Genomic DNA, 19887 nt, shown 5'->3' with positions numbered 1-19887 from the left:
AAAGACGAAAATTTTAAACTATATCCTTGTCGCCAATTACTAACAATATACCACTGGATCGCAATAAATTCCAACAAAGTGGACAGTTCTTAGTCAAAACTACTTAAGAAAATTAGAATCTATTATTCTTCGAAACAGTCCTCAGAAAGCAATATTTATCAATATTTACCTCTTCCAAATGATTCATAGGATGGCAGGATCTATGCTGTTGCTGTCTCAACAAATATAGAAAACTCATACATTTACATATTTTTTTTTAAATGAAGACAGAGCAACTGGTGAAAACACATGGTGGAGCATTGAATCTCTCTATCGCAATTTCTTTTAAAATTTTGAAGCACATACAGTTTCAGAATTTTTTTTTCGAAATTTGGGGAAAGCATAATGAAAAAGCAGATATGTAGACATATTCTTGCATAACAGAATAATTTTAAAATGATACATTCTTGGAAAACAACGGGAGAGCCCTGAAAGTGGAAGATGAAAACACTAACATGATGCGAAAGAAATAATATAACCGTCCGCAAGATCAAAATTAAAATAAATTTTTGAAGTAAAATATTTAGAGGAGATTTATTTCAGCAAATTAAGTGGTTTCTTCAGGTAATATCAAGTTTTTAACTAAGGACGTCACAAAGAACCGAGATTCATCCACCAAGAAATTTGAACTTTTGTTTCATATAACGATCAAAAATGAATAATTTTTGAGAAATTTTTTTCTAATAAAATTTAATTTTTTCATGGTAACAAAGGCATAATAATCCTACCAACTTTTGCAATATTATTTGAAAATGATAAGGAGAAGTTCAATTGAAACTTATGTTTTACAGCTGTCTTCACCGTAAGACAGAAGTTATCATCTTTGAAAAGTGATTTTTAATTAACTTTGAAGGAGGACCAGGAACCACGCGAGTACTCTCAGTACTAATACAGAAGGCAAAACGAGAGTATTGACAATGCAATCTACCTTTTCATGCATTCGAAATGGGAATGTTTTTCAAAAGAGAGCTGATTTGGCACTTATTTTGAGACTTGGTTTTCATGTGTTACTGAAAATCAATGTTGGAAGTTGAATTTTAAAGTAATTAGCTTCCAAGAGACGTGGAAAAGCCAAAGGTTCGTGCTACTCACATGTTAAAATAAAATGGTTTATATTTAAATTCAACGAGAATTAATTATTGGTCAGAAAAAGAATTAATCTTAGAACCAGAAAAATCTAATTTATGCCACACAAAAGATTACATTTACAATCTATTAATTCATTTAGAGATGAAACTGAGAATTTTAATAACTTTATAACAGATATTCGAATTCATGGACTTTATTTTAATATTTAAGATACTGGATTAGAAAAAATTAACAGAATATCGTTTCTTTTTTTTATATATGCTTTTGCAATTCTTGTTTCCTATTGGTTGCAAGTTTCCGGGTTTTCTTCATTCCTTAATAGTAATAAGTATTCAACTTTAATAGCGTGGCTTTAAAGAGTAGAATTCTACGCTATAGGTGGCTTTTACAACGTTCTGGAAAAACCAAAAGAATACTTCTCTTAGGAAATTTTAAAACATAGCCTACTACTCAAAGTTTATTTGATGGCACCATTTTGTAATTGAAGAAAACCTTGTAAATGATATTTTAAATTCGGAACAAATGATTACCAAGAAATGAAACAATTTTTAACCAAAAAATTGTTTTCACTTTTCAAAAAAAAAAAAAAATGCTGAAAATAGGCGAAGACCCTTTGTGTGGGTAAAAGCTGCGTTATATTTTAAGAATTTTTTTTTACTAGGAAAAATCAGAAATCTCGTTTATTTTAGTGCAGAAAATAATAATTAGTTTTTTAAAAATTCTGTCTCAAATAGGTACAGTTTTTGCTAAAAATAGCTTTTATCAGATTTGAAAATGTATGTATATAAAAACAGAGAAATGCATACGTTTAAGCAAATAGATAAAGCCAGATTAGGTAGATAAAGCTACGAGTAAACTTGAAGTAAGTTTTAAGACAATATTGACACCATAGCAGCAAACTTCCTCATTTACTTTACACATTTTTGCTTCCTTTGGGGTCAAGAGACTTTCAAACACCTCAATAATGGAGCTATATTTTTCCCGAATGAGGCAAATGGGTGAAAAATATATCACATGGAAGTTGCATGTAAAGGTATATATAGTAGCAAGCATGTTATTATTCTTTATTCCGAATCTGAGGTAACATTGTTGCTTTCAGTTTTTAACTTATAGCAATGTGCAATATTTTTTTGAAAAATATGAAAGTCCCATGCTATTTCTAATACTAATAAATTTTGAATTTAAAGAAGATCAAAGGAGTTATTTGCATTGCTGTCACTGAAGAAGAAGTTAGCATCAAGAATACTTTCAATCAAAAACCATGAAAGTTCTACATTTCTTCAAATTCTGCTTATTAATTAATCTGTTGAGTGCAATTTTTTGCAGTAATGATTCGGAAGATATCAAGCAAAGGAATACAACATTTAGTAATTCAGAAAGAAATAATACGGAAAGGAAATCACGATGTAAGTATAATTTTATATGTTCAGTTTAGTTCTTTGATCGAGAAAATTGTATAATATTTTAATTTTTTTTCTGTACTTTATTTTCAATAAAACTTTTATTCAGGCTCAAACGAATCAACTACAATCAAGACGGAATAAAGTTAAATGTATTTCATAGTGTTAATATGCATGCATTTACATTGATCTAAAAATACTAGATGAGAAAGTTATCTGGTCAAAAGTTTTGCCCCAGTTTTTCTTAGATCCATATTAACTATTCAATTACAATTTTCTGAATCTAATCAAGCACCGAAAATCTCATAAAATTACTTTTTTGTTGACAAAATCAGAAACACACATTTAGTTTATTATTGTTTACAGAGGAGGATTTTAATAACTTTCCCACCCCCGTAATGACGTAAATCTCCTTGAACAATATCTAGGATACAAAGAACCGAAGCAAGGGTTCTTGACCCTCCTATGCAAAGAAAAATTCCTACGCCCCTCACAAATACGTTTTTTACATATTATAAATGTTTTTTTCTGTGAATAAAATGTTATTAAAATCATTTAACTACATTATTTTTTCTGGAACGAAGTGTTTTTCAAAAGTTGTTGAAACATTTAACACTTTCCATCGCATTTTTTTTTTTTTTTTTCAAAATGAATACCGTTTTGAATATTTATTAAGGAATCTTTCGTGCCATTTCCATTATTAGTTTCAGTGCCCATATTAGTGCATATGATCTTAAATATTTTATAATTCATATTTATTTCAAAACGGATTTTATTTCCAATAATTAACTAATTTAATTATGAACAATAATGAGTTTTACTATGAACAGAGGAATATTAAGTGAGCATTTTATATTCCTTTGGAACTTCAAATTGGAATTATCAGCTTTTTTCGTCCCAAAAGATTGAATGATATATTCTATTAATAATACAGTCAAATAAGAGAAATAATAAAATTACCACAAAAAAAGTTTTAAAAAAGAGGTAATGAAGATGTTTTTGAGGTAATTTAAGAGATTTCTTTAGAACTGTACTATGTACAGTTTCATTCATTTCTATTTCATGTACAAAGTGAATCATTGACTAGCGAGAGTGATCTCTCTGAAAGTCTCTAATAAAGGTCTCATCTCTCTTCCTCCGGTTAAAATTGTATACCTTGGGTAAGACCGCTAATGCCTTACATGGCATTGACGAATAACAGTTGCGAAATACAGATATATGGCGAGAATCCAGTAATTTTATTGAATTTGCCGTGCGAATATATATTTTGGACGCCTTTTTTTCCCCCCTGAGCGATTAGAATCAAAATTTGACCCTGAACTGCTCTTGTAGTCACAAGATCACATAATAAATTGCATTAACTAGAGTCATTGTTGCATTTACAAGTTATTGCGCTTACACACGTGCGAAAGTAGATCGATAGACGGTGAACTCTTTGGCAGATTAGTTTCAAAGTTTGATAAGACTTTACATTTCAAATGCTAAAATTGAATACCAACTTTTTATTTATCTAATTTTTTATGCTTTTAAGGTATCGAGTTCACTTGTACTCAAACGTCAGACAAACGTGGAGATTACTCAGAATCTCAAGTTCGAATTATTTGACGATTACAATATTTTCCATTTGAATATCCCAAAAAAGCTGTGTTTTTTTTTTTTAAATGGGACGTTAATATAACCTAACCTAACCTAACCTAAACCTTTGAATATGCTATATACGAGAAAGTAAAAAAAAAGTTTTCTTTTTATTGCATTACGTAATATTGATTGTCTATAATTATGAATTTCATTTATATAAGATTGATATATGTAATTTTTAATACGTTTTTTCTCAGTTTAAAATTTTTAGTTTTATTTCCTTTATTCTAGAAACTAGCTTAAATATATAAAATAAGAAAAGGATGGGTTTAATAAAACAGATTTCAAATATGTTATTTTTTTCCTATTTGCAGTGTTTCAAGAAATTTGTTAGTAAAAATGTGGACTAGAAGCAAATGAAAAAGTCAGCAATTTGCGAAAAATAGACAATTTTGCTGCTAATCCAGGAGTACTAAGATTTACATGATAGATATACATTTTTTTTATAATTTACATTTTTGTGCTTTGCTTTCTACTTTACAATTTTTTTAAAAATTGAAACCCTACGATTTTGATGAAAAATTAGACATTTAGGCCCATTCCTGAAGGACTAAATATTTTTCAATTTAGCCTAAAACATTTTTTGGTAAATATATGACCATAGTTAAAACTTTTTATCAATTTCAAATTTTATATTAAAAAAACTTTTTCATGATACACCCTAATGTGTATTTACCCTGAAATATCCAACGGTTAACTCGTTCACGTACCAATCTGAAGTATGAACTAGCTGGAATGGTCGCACATGCTCACTAATAAATGTGCTTGTGTATTATTAGCCATATAGCATTGTCAAACAATAGTTACGAAAGAGCATATTAGAGTGGGATCTTTGTCGATTAATCAGTAGGATGCGGTTAATACACAAGTACCAGAAAAATTAATGTGTATTTTGGGTGCCTTTTTTTCAACCTATTAAAACCAAAATTTGTCACAGAACTAAAATTGCAGTCAAAAATTACATACCGAATTTCATATATTTAAACCACTATGTCTTTGAATGATCGCGTTTATATATTTGTGAGAATACAGATCGACAGACTGTCAACCTCTTGGCTGATTTGGCTCTAAATGTGATACATATCTACACTTTACATGTTAAATTTGTGTAATAAATTTTATCCATCTAATTCTCTTTGTTTTGTAATTATCATGTTAACATATATTCAGAGAGTCGGACAGACACACTTACTCTGAACGGATTTCGTTCAAACGTCGATGGAAATCTATAAATTTAGAGTACACATATACCAAATTTCATCCATCTAGTACTAAGCCTTTTTGAAGTTTCATGTTCACAGACAATCGGCCAGCGATAATTCCAAAGATGTGTTTTTCGGATTCAGAGTGATCTGAAAAAGTGGAGATTCGTCAAAATCTCAATTTCGAATTTTTTGAAGATTACAATATTTTCTCTTCGTATATGAGAAAGTACAATGTAATCAATGAATTTTCTTTTTAATATCTCGGCAAATTTTACGGTAGAAGAATGAAACTTTGAACATTTATAGATGAGTTTAATAGGAATAATTTATTTACTGACACTTTTCTATATAAAGGTTGTAAATAATTTTCGTTACTTTTTATTATCTACAGAAGCCAAGGGTTTTTATGTAATTTTCTATTTCATTTAACGAAACTTTGCAGTTGAAAGTATATGCTGAATTGCAATTTTTAAGGAAATAAACTCTTGCTCCACTTTTTTAGGAACCTTGTATATAAATAATATGACAAATTTAAGAAAAAATCTAATATTAAACTAATAAAACAATTACTATAAATTTATTCACGAGGTATGAATGAAATAAATTCTTTCAGCAGAAATCAAATTATATGAAAATCTTGTTAAATTACTTCAACGGTCATACATTTCATAGAAACTTTAAAACAACATAATATCTGTTTTGCAGCTACTGTGTAAATCGATTCATGGATAAAATTCTTGATTTGCTTTGCAAAAATCTGTATTTCAAACAGAAATTAACAATCTCATTTTCATACTTTCCTTTAGTGTTATGTTCTACACTGATAACTAACTTCCTTTATAGTTTGGCGTATATGCTTAGACTTACGATTTCATTAAAATGTGATTTTTTTTTAATTCGCTTGTGGGAATTATTTTTTTTATAACTACTACTAGTATTTAAAAAAAACTGATCGGCAAATAATTCAATATCAGATAATTATATACAAGGTTTTAGAAAACAGTTGAAACGCGTTTTAAGTTATTCAGTTACTGGAAGTAAGCTGGTATTATAAATTGTAAAAGTGACAAATATATGGCAAGAAATTAGTTTACACTGACGAGATAGCCATTCTATAAATTTTCAAAATATTACACTCTTTATATTTTTATACGAGTCCCTTATATAAAATTGATCAATTTGAAAAAATTTCCTTTCTCTGCAACCAAATCATAATAAAAAATTGCAAATCTATATCGTTAAGCTTAATTAAAAATTGCTAAAAATGTATATTAAAATTAGGAATAAACGTACTAGATACAGAATGTAAATTTAAAAACTTCATTGTAGATTTGCATATTATCTTTATTTTCACTATTTAAATGTTAAGAGAAGGTGATAGAAGTAATTCTTTGAAATTCTTTATAATTCAATCAGTTTTAAAGATACAAAGATTTTTTTTAAAAAAAATAATTACCTTGTTGAAGAAAAAGATTTTTAATTGATCAATTTTTTGCTGGGGGATAGAATTAAAATTTAAAAACCTTTTCTTGTAAATAAATTACAGGTTATTCTTTTTGACAGAAACTATTTTCTTACCTTACTTTCATGTAAAACAGCATTTAAACCGTTCTGGAACATTCTGCAAAGTATATGCATTAGTCTTTAGATGCATGCTTTTGTTTAACAAAATACATTTAGATTAGACGTTGCAGAATTTGGAGAAAATAATAAAAAATACCTTATTTCAACTTTAAAATTTAATTACTTTATACTATGAACGTAAAAAATAGTGGATAAATCTTAATTCCAAGTTAAAGTATTTATTTTGAAAAGAAATGGACGGACAAAAAAAGCGGATGTTTAATGGGTCAAGAAAATCCTGGCAAGGACTTTTGATCATACCATTTATTTGAGCTTTAATTATCTATAACTGGAGAGCAATGCGAGAATATGATACCTTGATATTTCCTTTTAGTGGCTCTTTTTCAATGGATGTCTGATGCAGATCATTGTGAAGCTTCATCGGGTCTGATCGGTTCTTGTTTATCTGCCCAAGAATGCATAAAGCGTGGTGGTCGAGGTGTTGAAACATGTGCTTGGGGACTTGGAGTTTGCTGTGTTTGTAAGTACACTAAGATTATTTAAGTAGAAATAAAAAAAATAATCTCGGTAAACTTGAAAGGAAAAGTAGATTCCTTTTCATCTAAATTACTATTTTCTAATTCCTTTCAATCCTTACACAAAAGCTAACTGGAATGGTCTTCCCGAAACATTCTGGTATACATTCCAATGAATTATCTCCCCCCTCTCCTTGCATAAAATTGGGGATTTTGGCTAAAGGCATGTGTACTTTGAATGGCGTTCATTAACGCCATGCAAGTATTTATAAATTACAGATCTGGTGATAATTACAAAGTACAAACATTTTTTAAAGATCTACCAATTTTACTGAATCTATTTTGATAATAAGTGTTTTGGACTTCTTTTAGAAGACCGATTCACACCAAAATTTAACTACAATTGTAGCACAAGACAATGTAACGACTTTATTAATTTAAGTCATTGTGTTTAGGAATTATCGTATTTTCATGCATGAGAAAGAACGGACTGACAGATGGTCAACCGCTTGACAATTTGATAAATCTGGTGAAAATATCGTATATAAAATTTCATCTATCTCAAAGTTTTTTTTTTAGTTATCTTTGTTACAGACAAACAGATTGACTGATAGACAACCATAATGCCAAAAATATGATTTTCGGACCCAGAGAGGTCCAAAACGAAGAGTTTCATCAAAATCTGGTGGTTGAATTTTTCACAAATAATTAATAATAACAAGCAAAAATAAACACAAATAAAGAAATATAGTTATGGCGAGAGGAAAATAAAAAAAAACCTTAGTGCTTAGATAAGTTTTTACTCATACATTTTTTAAAAAAAATTAAGTTAGATAAAAAAAAATTTCATCACGAAATGAATATAACTGAAAAATAAAAAAATAAAAAAAAATGTTTTAAGAAATTCTAAGGTGGTGCAAAATGCATTTTTGGTAAAATTCTTCCAAAATATATTAAATCTTCTATTACATATGCGTTTGTTTAGTTTCTCATGAAATTTAGACTATTTTAAGCGAGTTTTCAAGCTCAATGAACTGTTTTATTATAAAATGAATAAAATGTAACCAAACAAAAAAAATTTAATTTTTCTCTTAAAACTATTTCTTTCACGAGCTTAAAATAACATTTTATTAACATTTAAAACTTTGCTTAAATCGTATAAAGCTAATAAGCATTCTACGATTACTTTTTAAGGGCTTCGAGACTTTCCAATGCATTCTAGTATAAAATATTATACTTTTATGCAGACATGTAAACTACGTCAGAAATAAACAGACAATTATAGAAACGAATGCATCCATCATACATTATTATTATAGATGTATAACTATCATTTTCAGAAATTAGAATAAAGCATTCAGTAATGGGGTTTATCATAAAAATTGTAAATGGTGGTTCGATTATTTTCAAGATCATGATTCCGGAGTATGAACTATTGATCTAATAAAGAAAATGTTCAGGATATAAATTTCAGCTTTGTAGTAAATAACTATTTGATTTTCTTAGTAATCATGCTTATTTATCCTAAAAAACGAGTTAAATTAAAAAGTTACTCTTTGTTATAAATTTTCTGATAAAATATAGAAATGATTTTTTTGCAGATATTTCATCATGCGATTCAACCTCAAGTGCAAATCTGACATACTTTACTAGCCCAAGATATCCAAATGTATGGTCCAGCAACACTGGAGTCTGTACATTTACATTAAGACCAAAATTATTTTCCAAGATTTGTCAAGTAAGACTAGATTTCGAGGAATTCTTCATAACTGGGCCTACTGCTGGCATGTGCTCAACTGATGTATTATCAGTTAGTGGACAAGATCTTAATAATGTTGTTCCAGTGATCTGCGGTCTCAATACTGGCCAGCATAGTAAGTAATTAAAATAAAAAGTTATATTTCGATTTTTTTTACAGTTTATGTGAAAATCCTTTAAAGCGTACAAAAGCTTAGAATATTAGTCCTTGGTAATTAATCAATCAGGACAAAAATAACTAATTCAAATAGTCATATTTTTAAAAATGACTCCTTGAATTTCTGAAAATGTAGGCTATTTTCTTAATTTCTTTATAAAATATTAAAATTTAGGAAACGTCAATTAAAATTTTTATCAGTGGCTTTATTACTAAATGCCAATGGTTTTCGGCATAGATTTCAGGAAGTTATGTCTTTCAAGTCATGAGATTTCTGTATTTGTAAAACTAACATTCTACTGCATTCAAAGAATTTACAAATAATCGTAATTAGGAAAATATATTTGCCATATTTTATCAGGAATATAAAGAAACTAGACGTTTCCATAATTTTTTGGCAAATGAACCAAGTGAAAGATTTCAATTGTAAATCTTAGAGACATTTCACGTCTTGAAACAACATAATATTCTTTCTAAGAAAATGAGTTGAACGCCAAAGCAAAGTAATTTTATTTCAAATAATTACACTAGAAATATTAACTTTCCTTTCTTTTTTTTGTACATAATAACATTCGTATTAGCTTTTTAAAACCTCTGTTTCTTCTTCTTGTAAACATTCTGCATTTTCGAAATGATTAAAATGTTTTAAGATGATTATGCTATCTGTTTAAAAATTGAATGAAAAAAGTCAAATAATACAGTAATATCAGTCCTAATTAATACAGTATAAAAATATTTTTTTCTACTGTATTAATTTTTTTCTACTGCTTGAGTGTTATGGAAGAAATTTTGTTTTGGAAAATGTATGGAAATCCTTTTGGTGGAAATATAATACAGTACGGATCTAGACCATTTTCGTATAGGACCGCACGGTTGATAGCGTGATATGCCCCAGTTATCTTTTCAATTACTTGAAAAGGGTAAGAAACTGGCAGACCGTGAAAGACATTATTAGTTCCATTACAAAAATGAAACGATATCACCATAGTAAATTACAGTACCGAGGAATAGCTAATCGAAAACAGGACAGGCGTTGTGACTGATTTTCTAAAGGGGCACTAATTTACGAGAAACTTCATTTTTAGACTCTGAAATACAAATCAATGGGTTCTCCCCTTTTAGTTACATTGTAGGATAATGAATTCGTGCACTTTTATATAGTCTATTTTAGAAGTCCATCACTGCGGTGCCAGTTATGATAAAAAATTTTATATTTTAAAATGATACTTTTATCCCTTGGGCTGGGGTTTCTTATGAATTGCTTAAGCTTTGTTTCACGACATTTGATATTAGTAAGATCAAGTTATTGATGAATGAAATGCTAAAAGAGATTTAGATTTGAGATATTGAGAAATCTGATTTTAAGATGTTTAGGCGAGAAATAGCAAATCAATTTAAAATTAAGTGAACATACACATGAAGAATTATTGACTTATTAAAGGCAAGGCGGATTACGCATGCGTCAGGGACCCCGAAATGGATATATCTTCAATTTAATACCATGAAGAATTTAAAGCATATTATTTATCAACGAAGATTAATAACAAGAAATGAAATAATAGATTAATTATAAAATGCATTTATTACCAATAAATACATTATTACCACAATTCAAAGTAGGACGGAAGAATCTTGTGTAGGAACTTCATAACTGAAAAGTTGAAATTAAAGTCTCATATTTTTAAAATCTCACGCTTCCAGAATTCCCTACAACCTCAGTGTCAGGGGTCCCCAAGAAGTTTAATCCGCTCCTGGATACATAAGAATTTTGAAGTGCTAGTATTTTACCAACTGAAGTTCTTTTTCAGAAAACATATGATGAATAAATTCTTATAATAATGCATGAAAAGTAAAACAAAAGCCAAATTGCGATAGAAGAAAATCAGAAATATCAAAAACACACAAAAATGCTTTTTGAAGACTAATTAGTAAGTAACATCTGATAGTGATGATTTCTGAATAAAGCATTCCTATTTCATAGTATTTCAATTGCAAAGTCAACTGGAAAAATAAATTCTTATTAATACTTGGAAATAATGGGACACAAAATATTGAAAACGTTATAAATCAATATATATCAATACTGCAGTGTTTATGTAAGAAGTCATATAGAAACATTGACTTTTAGAACGTTTAGTCTTACGCAGCATTAAATTAAATGATTATCATATATAGAGATAATTAAATGCTTATCATATATAGAGATTTTATTTAAAATATCCGGATTAGAACATTTATTAATTTATTTTTTAAAAAAATGCTGAGTATGCTCTTTGACCAATTTCTTTTCGTAAAAATGCAAAAAAAAAAAACAAAAAAAAAAAAAAACAGTATGCAAAAAAAAGTCATAAAAAGTAATTTAGTATTAATAACGTTGATACTACATTTAATTTACATGTATAAAAATTGCAATTTTCACTTAAGAATTTTCTCCGTTTTTATTTATTTTAGTGTTTCTGCAAGTTGGCAGCAGTACAGGACCATTCCGTATTACAATTACTACATCTGGTGAAAGTGAGGAGAGAAAATGGAAAATTCGCGTCACTCAAATACCATGCGGTAGTGAAGCAATGGGTAAGCAGAAACCGTTTGGACAAATTATATTCCATAGAACTAGCTTGATAAAAGAAATAAAAATAGATGATTAACTACATTTAGTGAAGCAATGGGTAAGCAGAAACCATTTGGACAAATTATACTCCATAAAACCAAACATCAATCAAATCCACTTGTACCCTTTGTACCACTTGTATCCTCACCCTTTGGGCAAACTGGCTTGGTAAAAGAAATAAAAATAAAACATTAACTACATTTAGTGAAGCAATGGGCAAGCAGAAACCATTTGGATAAATAATGCTCGATAGAACCAAACATCAATTCCACCAACTCACGTGGAACCTTTGGGCAAACTGGCTTGATAAAAGAAATAAAAATCGAATATTAACTACACTGGCAGTTTTGTGACGAACAGAATTTATAAAACTACTGCCATTTCACAGTGATGAAATGTCGGCCAAAAATATGGAACTCACTTTTTTTTTTTTCATTCAAGATAATGCTGCATTACTCGAGAGCTCTTGAATTGTCTTAGCGGTCTCTTTCCTTGATAAAACTCATACAAATTCCCGTCCCCATTTCGACTCATACCAGTCAATAATCATTCATTACGTAAAAGCTATCTTCTCTTTGAAGAAGACTGACCCCTTTTTTGATCAATTCAGTCTCTACGTTCTTTATAACCTTTTGAATACTTCCACTGATATGCGAAAATAGTATGCCTCCTTTGGAGCAAATGGCGAATAAGACACTTTTATGAAGACCTTTGGCTATTGTAATCTAAGACATTGGATATTTGGCTGCCTTATGTAACTTCCGTGAATTATTCTCTGCGGACTGGTAGTAACCCCTTTCTTTTCACAAGACAGCATAGCATTCAGCTAATGGTGTTATTTTTCATATAAGAAAAATAATACCACAGAAATCTTTCTTACCTCTGTCCGTGTTCTTTGTGAGGCTTGATATTAAGGTGTGTCATGAATAATTTTTTTTTTTTTTGAAACTCAAAAGTCGACAAAAAGTTGTGAATATGGTCACAAATTTACCAAGTTTTTAACAATTTGATTTTTTTTTGTTTGTCAAAAACATCGATTTTTATTTAAAAAATAAAAATAGAAATAAAAACAAGTTTTTGCTTTCAAGTACAAAAATGTGAAGTTTAAAATATTAAGTGAAAAAAAATACTTATGCATCATATAAAATTTAGGTATGCCGGATTTGCAGTAAAATTTTCAAATTTTTATAAAATAAGTGTCTGTTGGCGGTTTCATTTGTTTCTACACTACTTTTTTATTAAGAAATTTCTTGTAGGAAGAAATTCTGGAAGGCTTCTTATAGACGAATTTCTAGAAGGAAATTCGTCTATATGAAGCAAACATTCCGCTGCTTGTATTTGGGGCTTTACGTCATTTTTGAGCAATGAAATTGAGCAATTAGAGGTTCCAGTATTTCTTATGGTACCATCAAACCAAGAGCTTTAATGCTTTTCTCATCAATTCAGTTTTCATTGATACATTTTTGCTTTGATTATACTATGCATTTCTAGAGTTATGTGTTTAAAATATATTGAATTTTCTTCTTAACCAAAAATTTGTGTTCTTCATAGCTATTCCGACAGATTTACCATTTACAAAACTTACTTTCTCATATTTTCGACAATCAAAATATAGATAATTTGTGTTGTGCGAGTTGGAATAATATTTTGACGGTAATGACGGAATAATATTTGACGAAACAAGCTACGACTCATCATTGACTTATTTTCTAGCGTTGCAACCTATAAATCCTGCAAAAGAGCACTTGTTAAATGAACTCCTGCTACACTGGAAATGGCTCTGCTTTTGCATGTTCAGGAAAAAGAGGGTAGATTTTCTGACATCTATCTCTAAGGTAGAGGGGAAAGAGCATGACTTTGACTTGACTGCAAATAGTCGTCACCCCACAAAATAAAACTATTGCTATTTCAAAAAGCTGGATGGCAAATATAGACAATAAATAGTAAGAATTGGTATTAACACAGAGGATGCGCTGAAAATTTAAAAATATGCATAAGTAATAAGAAAAATTAAGGTTTTCGTGCAGGTTCCGGGAAACCTAAATTTTACCTGATTGATATATATTTTCTTATTGTCAATTAAGATCTTTAACTTTATACTTAAACTTTCCATTTTTATATGTGATCTTCATTATTCACGATTGTAATATTTTATTCTGTAAAATTCGTATATGTATTTATATTATTTAATAAGGTTTTATGCAATAATTTTAATAATTTAATAAAGTTAAATGTTAAGTTTTATTTCGCTTTATTTCTCTTACTCAAAAAATAGGCCCAATTTCATAAAATAAAATAAAAAAATGCGAGAAAAGTTGAGGAGAACAAAAGAAACTGCCAACAATAAACACTTATTTGGTGAAAAATCGATCATTTTACTGAAAATCCTGGACACTTAAATTTTGCATTATACAGATGTAATTTCTTTCATTTTTGATTAACATTCTAAATTTTACATTTTTGTGCTTGAAAGCAAAATCTCATTTTCTATTTATTTACTTTTAAATTAAAAATGTTTCATTTTGACAAAAAAAAAAAAAAAAAAAAGAAAAAAAAATCAAATTTAGGCCTATTTCGGGGGATCAATATGTTTTTCAGTTTGATTAAAACTTTTTATGATAGATTGGAATTATAATGACAACTTTTCATCGAATTGAAATTTTGTTGTAGAATAGAGTGTATCATGAAAAAAATTAAAAGAAGCTTTTCGTAAAACACCCTATTCTATATTTACGGGAAGTGATGTTGTTAGCAAAACCAAATTCTTCTGCTACTCTCTATTCGGTTTAGTCGTATTCATAAAATAGTCGGCTTTCTGGCACTTGTGTATTAACCGTATGTAAGCGATTTATCGCCAAAGATCATACGTTATTAGAGCCATTTCTAACCATTGCTCGCCAATGGCATGAGTTTAATGATATACAAGTACTTGTTTCCATTATTATATTACAAAGCACACAACTTTCATACGCAGAACTTTGAAAATAGAAATTTGAATACTCGTGGCATTTACGGTCGTGTCCAAAATTCCAATTTGATACACGAGAGGGGAGAATAATAGCACTTTTGTTAGAGAGGATGCGAGAAAGTTTAGGGAAGACTACTTCCACTGGTTTTCGAATGAATAATAAAATATTATATCTCCTGAGGGATAATAAGTTGAGATATTTATAAATTATGCTCTATCTAAAACCAGTCATTAAGTAGAATAAATCCAATGCTGTATCTAAAACCAGTCATTAAGTCATACAGTAGAATAAATCCAAAACCGCTTGCATACAAGTTGAAAATATTTCATTACTGTTAATCAGACAGTATTTCATGATTGTTCTAAACAGCATATATCTAAGCCGAAGAGTGACAGGATATGTATGAAAGTGAAATTAAGTAATCGCAAGGATGTCAAATTTTATATTTTGCTGCAAAAATCATTTCAAAGAGAGATATCAAAATTCTATTAATTTTAATCTTAATTTGCAAAATCATGCAATAAGAATCAATCCAATACAATGGTTTCTTAAAATTGTTTAAAATTATTTGCAATTGTTTAAAATAATTGCTTATAAAAATTTAAAATAATTAATAATTTTTTAATTGTTGTAAGTCGTTAAATTATTTGAAAAGTATTTTGAAAAGAAATTTAAAAATTACTTGAGAAGTCCAGAAATTTCACATCTGACTTTAATGAACAAAAATATAGTAATATTCTTGAAACTTATTATTATTGAATTTCACTTTTCACTAATTAACCTTCTTTGCATGATGGAAATTTCCAATATAATATTTGGTGAAAATAAAAATTGTACCCAACACAGGTATACTGTAAATTGGTTGTTGTTGGCAAATTTTTTCACGACTATTGCGTAATAAGGAACGTAGCAGTAAAAAAAAAAAAAAAAAAATCAAATGTTTCAATCATTATATCGGGTTTGAACTTGTTATTCCACTATTTGTTATGGTAGGAAGAAACGTGCGATTTCTTGAAATTTTTTACAGCTAATTTGTATCTAAATAAGAATAATAATTGTTTTTTTAATTATCACTAGGAATAAAATTGATACAAAGATATATTATTATTTTTTTTTTTTGTACTGAGCTTAACATGTAAATTTGCATGATGATGGATATTTCCCTCATACTGTTTTTTTTTAATTATTTTATATTATTTATTTATACTAGGGTTTTTTTAAACACATTTTTCCTTTAATCTAGGGAATGAATTATATCTCCCATATTTATTTCACACAAGAAAGAAAAAACTATGCAAATAAAGGTTACAATGCATTTTTGACATGTGGAGTAATTGTATGATCAGTTGGATCTGCTCTACAGAGGTCAACAGTTAAAAAAACTTTTTAAAAACTAAGACAACTTAATACCAATTCGTAGTAAATTTTCATATGACTAATCAAAAATAAATTCATACATTTATAATCAGTATTATCATTCATTTTCTGTTCAAGCCCCAGCCCATTGCCTTCAGTACTACACAGGAGCTATTGGCCACTTCCAGTCTTTTAATTATGGAAATTTGAAGTCAGTCGAAGAAAACTCATATTTTTTGAATATGAACTACGCCATCTGCATTCGAAAGGAAGCTTCGATGTGCGGAGCGACTTTCATTCCGAACGGAGATTTCAATGTCAATATCTGGAATTCTTCCGTTACCTGTAGCAGCGATTATCTGAGCTTTGGTACTTTTAGAAAGTGTGGCCGAGTCCCCAAGGATGAATTCGCACCAGTTAAAATAGGTAAAAAACCTTTATAGTTTGCTTTCGTATTTTTCAATCACACAACGAATCGTAGAATATAATGCAAGAAAATTGCTTAAGATGTCCATCTTAATAGTTCCGTAGGAGAATTTAAATTTTATTTATTTAATTCTAGACTTATTATTTTTATTTTAATGAAACATCATAGCAAAATATAAAAGCAGCGACATATCATCAGAACTTAGAAAATAGGTACTAATGTCCTTTGTCAAACTCTACGGTTTTTAGTACCATGTTTCGATATCGTCCGCAAATACGTCCTTTTGAATTCATTGCATTAAATAATACGATTTGTCTTGCAATTTCAAACGGAGATCAATAATGTAATTGTACTAATTATATTTATTTACAAATAAATAGCTAAACTGAAACTAACTGTTTATTTGAACATAAAGTTCCTTTTTCCTTTCATTAGAAAATCTCATTTTAATGCGGACTGGTAGAAGCTGCAAAGTACAGTACACTCCCGAATATCCGACCAAATGTGGCGAAAGGTTAGGCTAAATAACAAAAAAAGCTGGATAGGCCGGAATTCTATGAACTCATTTTAGAATCCTATAAGAGATATCTAAGACGGAAATCTTTGTCCTCCTTTTAGATCAAGGCTGATCTGTAGCATTTAGAATCCTATAAATAATGTCATAAATATTTTTCTTTTAATATCTAGACCCAGTTTTGATTTTAAATGATGTCAAAAATAATTATTTCTCTTATTTTGCAAACACTTTTTATTACATACTGAGAAATATGTAGCTCTTTAGAAGAGTACTTCTATATTGAAATGTTCCATTTTATAACGAAGGCTTGCTTTGAATAAGAAATAAAATTATTTTGAAATCAAATTGCTAATTATTTTGTATAACATCTAAAATAAAAAAATGATTTAGTTTTATTTTACGCAGGCTTTCTCAAAACAATTGTCGTTTCACTCATATACATTGCGACTAGACAATGGTCGGTAGGGAGTTCATTTCGATTTGTAACCATAACCTCACATCAAACGTATTTCATTCCTTACTTTAATATCAGCAACTGAGCAAATAAAATGTGTTGATCGTTATACACAATGATTTTCTAGTTATGAATATGACTATCTGAAAACAAACTCTTCGTTCCATACAATTTCTTTCTTTTCCATTCATTGAAGAATGAATAAGACCGAAATTTACATGAGTTGCTGATGCTCAGATAATTGCGCAGTTTTTCTTTAAAAGCTTTCTCTAAGATGATAATGTTTCTAACTTGTTGACAAGAAAAATACATCCGTGTATCATGAAGTTTGACAGAGAATGAGCAGAAATGTAATCAGATTGACAGCGATTGCGAAAAATTGTCTCAAACTTATCGTTGAAATAAATCTGGTTGAACCATCTTCTTTTTCATACTTATATATATTTTTAAAAATCTAAATTGCTTCGTATGCCCGCTCTATCACTATCGGGCCATTAGATAATATTTCTGGAAAATATGAGTGCCACCAACTGCATGTGGGCAGCCTCTGTTCTATCCCCGGAATAGTTTCCAAGCTTAATTAGAGCTAAGTTATTAGACCAACGAGACGTTTCTAAACTCTTTGGTAAGGCAATGGCGACTGGATATTAAATTTCAGTAATGCAAAATTTTTTTTTCAAAACTGTTCAAATAACTTCCGATATTTCTACTTTTGTCTAAGGGGAGCAGTTTCAGGTTTAATAAATGTCGCGCCTTCATGGAAATTGCATTGTTTAGGAATTCTAGGCTTTTGCAACTGTTCTGAATCACTCGATCAAGTCTCGAATTCAATGATTTGTAATCTAGTAGACATTTTCACATTATGTATTTCAAATGAAAGAACAGTGGAGTTTACTTTTATGCTCTTTATGTAAGGCAAATTGATTGGTTCTGTACCCATGTAAAGAAAATCACGGAATTATTAATTAACAACCTTATAGAGCTGAGTCCAGTATTATATACAGTATATATATTGAACTATCATATTTAAAATACATTGTTCTCGTGAAAGCATATGATGTAAATTTGAAAATGTAAAAACTCTTTTCATTATAATTTAATGAGAATTTTTTTTTTTTAATATTTTAAAGTGAAAGAAGTGTTATTTGGTGATTCAGACGACTGAGAACTATGTTCATAATCAGCTGGTATTTTACTACAAATGACGAAAACAAATATCTCACAAAACATATGAAATATATCTCGGTAAACAAATATTACAATTATTTTGAAATTATTTTTAGAATTAAAACAAATAAATTTATTTGGAAATAGTAATATAAATTTATTTATACAAAGATAATTTATTTGGAATTTAGAAAAATGAGCTGCCTGTTTATTAACCTAAATCTGCTGGATAAATAAGTTATTACCGAACTAAAATTATTTCACTATGCATTATACATTAAAATCCACGGGCCTCATTTATTAAATATGGAATTGCTTTGAAAAATTAAGCTCATCGGTTATATCTATCATTTACAGAAGTTAGTGACATACAGAGTGAACTATATACATAGCTCTTCTTGTTATATAACTATTGTGTGATAGATGAATTTTTCTTTAAAATGATTATTAGATTTCAATTCTTTTAAGATCTTTTGCAGATTAAAAAGTATATATTCAACCCTAAGCAATATATTTTTAACTCGTACATCTATTCTTGTTTCAGCTGATCCGGGACCAATGATTGTAAGTTTTGTAAGTGACAACAAGCACACTTCTGGACTTTCAACTACTGATTCTGGATTCAGTTTCAAATACACACAGTTCGCTTGCTCTTCTGGAATGTAGAAAGAGAATCAAATAACCTCTCTCATTTTTAAACTGGAAATCTGCTTTTAAGAAACATGGAATTAAATGAAAAATTTCAGAAATGTTTCAAAATTTATTTAATATAATTTTGCACGACAAAGAGATACCAGAGGGTTACAATTAAATTTCAAGATTTGAAAGAATTTTCACCAGCCTTTAATAAGACGACTTCATCAGGACATTTGCAAACGCAACCCAGATCATAACAAAAGTATTTTGTATCTTTTAGATTTGAAATTTGTGATTCAAAAGTGCTGAATAATTTTAATAAAATCTATAGGTGCTTTTGCACTATATATTTCTAACAACAAAAT

General features: G+C 28.9%; 1 protein-coding gene across 1 annotated transcript; it reads left to right on the top strand.

Annotated features, from left to right (window-relative positions):
• The first annotated feature begins 2216 nt into the window (after positions 1 to 2216).
• On the top strand, positions 2217 to 19766 carry LOC129960802 (uncharacterized). The gene is made up of 6 exons (XM_056074454.1): positions 2217 to 2534; positions 7329 to 7475; positions 9072 to 9344; positions 11837 to 11959; positions 16460 to 16747; positions 19431 to 19766. Exons 1-6 carry the CDS (start codon positions 2390 to 2392, stop codon positions 19550 to 19552), a joined length of 1098 nt encoding a protein of 365 aa, XP_055930429.1. The 5' UTR covers positions 2217 to 2389; the 3' UTR covers positions 19553 to 19766.
• The last annotated feature ends 121 nt before the right edge of the window (positions 19767 to 19887 follow it).

This window comes from Argiope bruennichi, chromosome X2 (genome assembly GCF_947563725.1).
Source record: "Argiope bruennichi chromosome X2, qqArgBrue1.1, whole genome shotgun sequence".
Classification (NCBI taxonomy): domain Eukaryota; kingdom Metazoa; phylum Arthropoda; class Arachnida; order Araneae; family Araneidae; genus Argiope; species Argiope bruennichi.
Note: the sequence above shows the minus strand (reverse complement) of the source record. Positions and strands in the feature narration are given on the sequence as shown.

Excerpts from the sequence above, each read along its gene's own strand:
- LOC129960802 (XM_056074454.1), top strand. The coding sequence starts at position 2,390 with ATGAAAGTTCTACATTTCTTCAAATTCTGCTTATTAATTAATCTGTTG. Across the intron at positions 9,345-11,836 it reads TCTCAATACTGGCCAGCATA|TGTTTCTGCAAGTTGGCAGC; the intron begins GTAAGTAATTAA and ends TATTTATTTTAG. Across the intron at positions 11,960-16,459 it reads ATGCGGTAGTGAAGCAATGG|CCCCAGCCCATTGCCTTCAG; the intron begins GTAAGCAGAAAC and ends TTTCTGTTCAAG.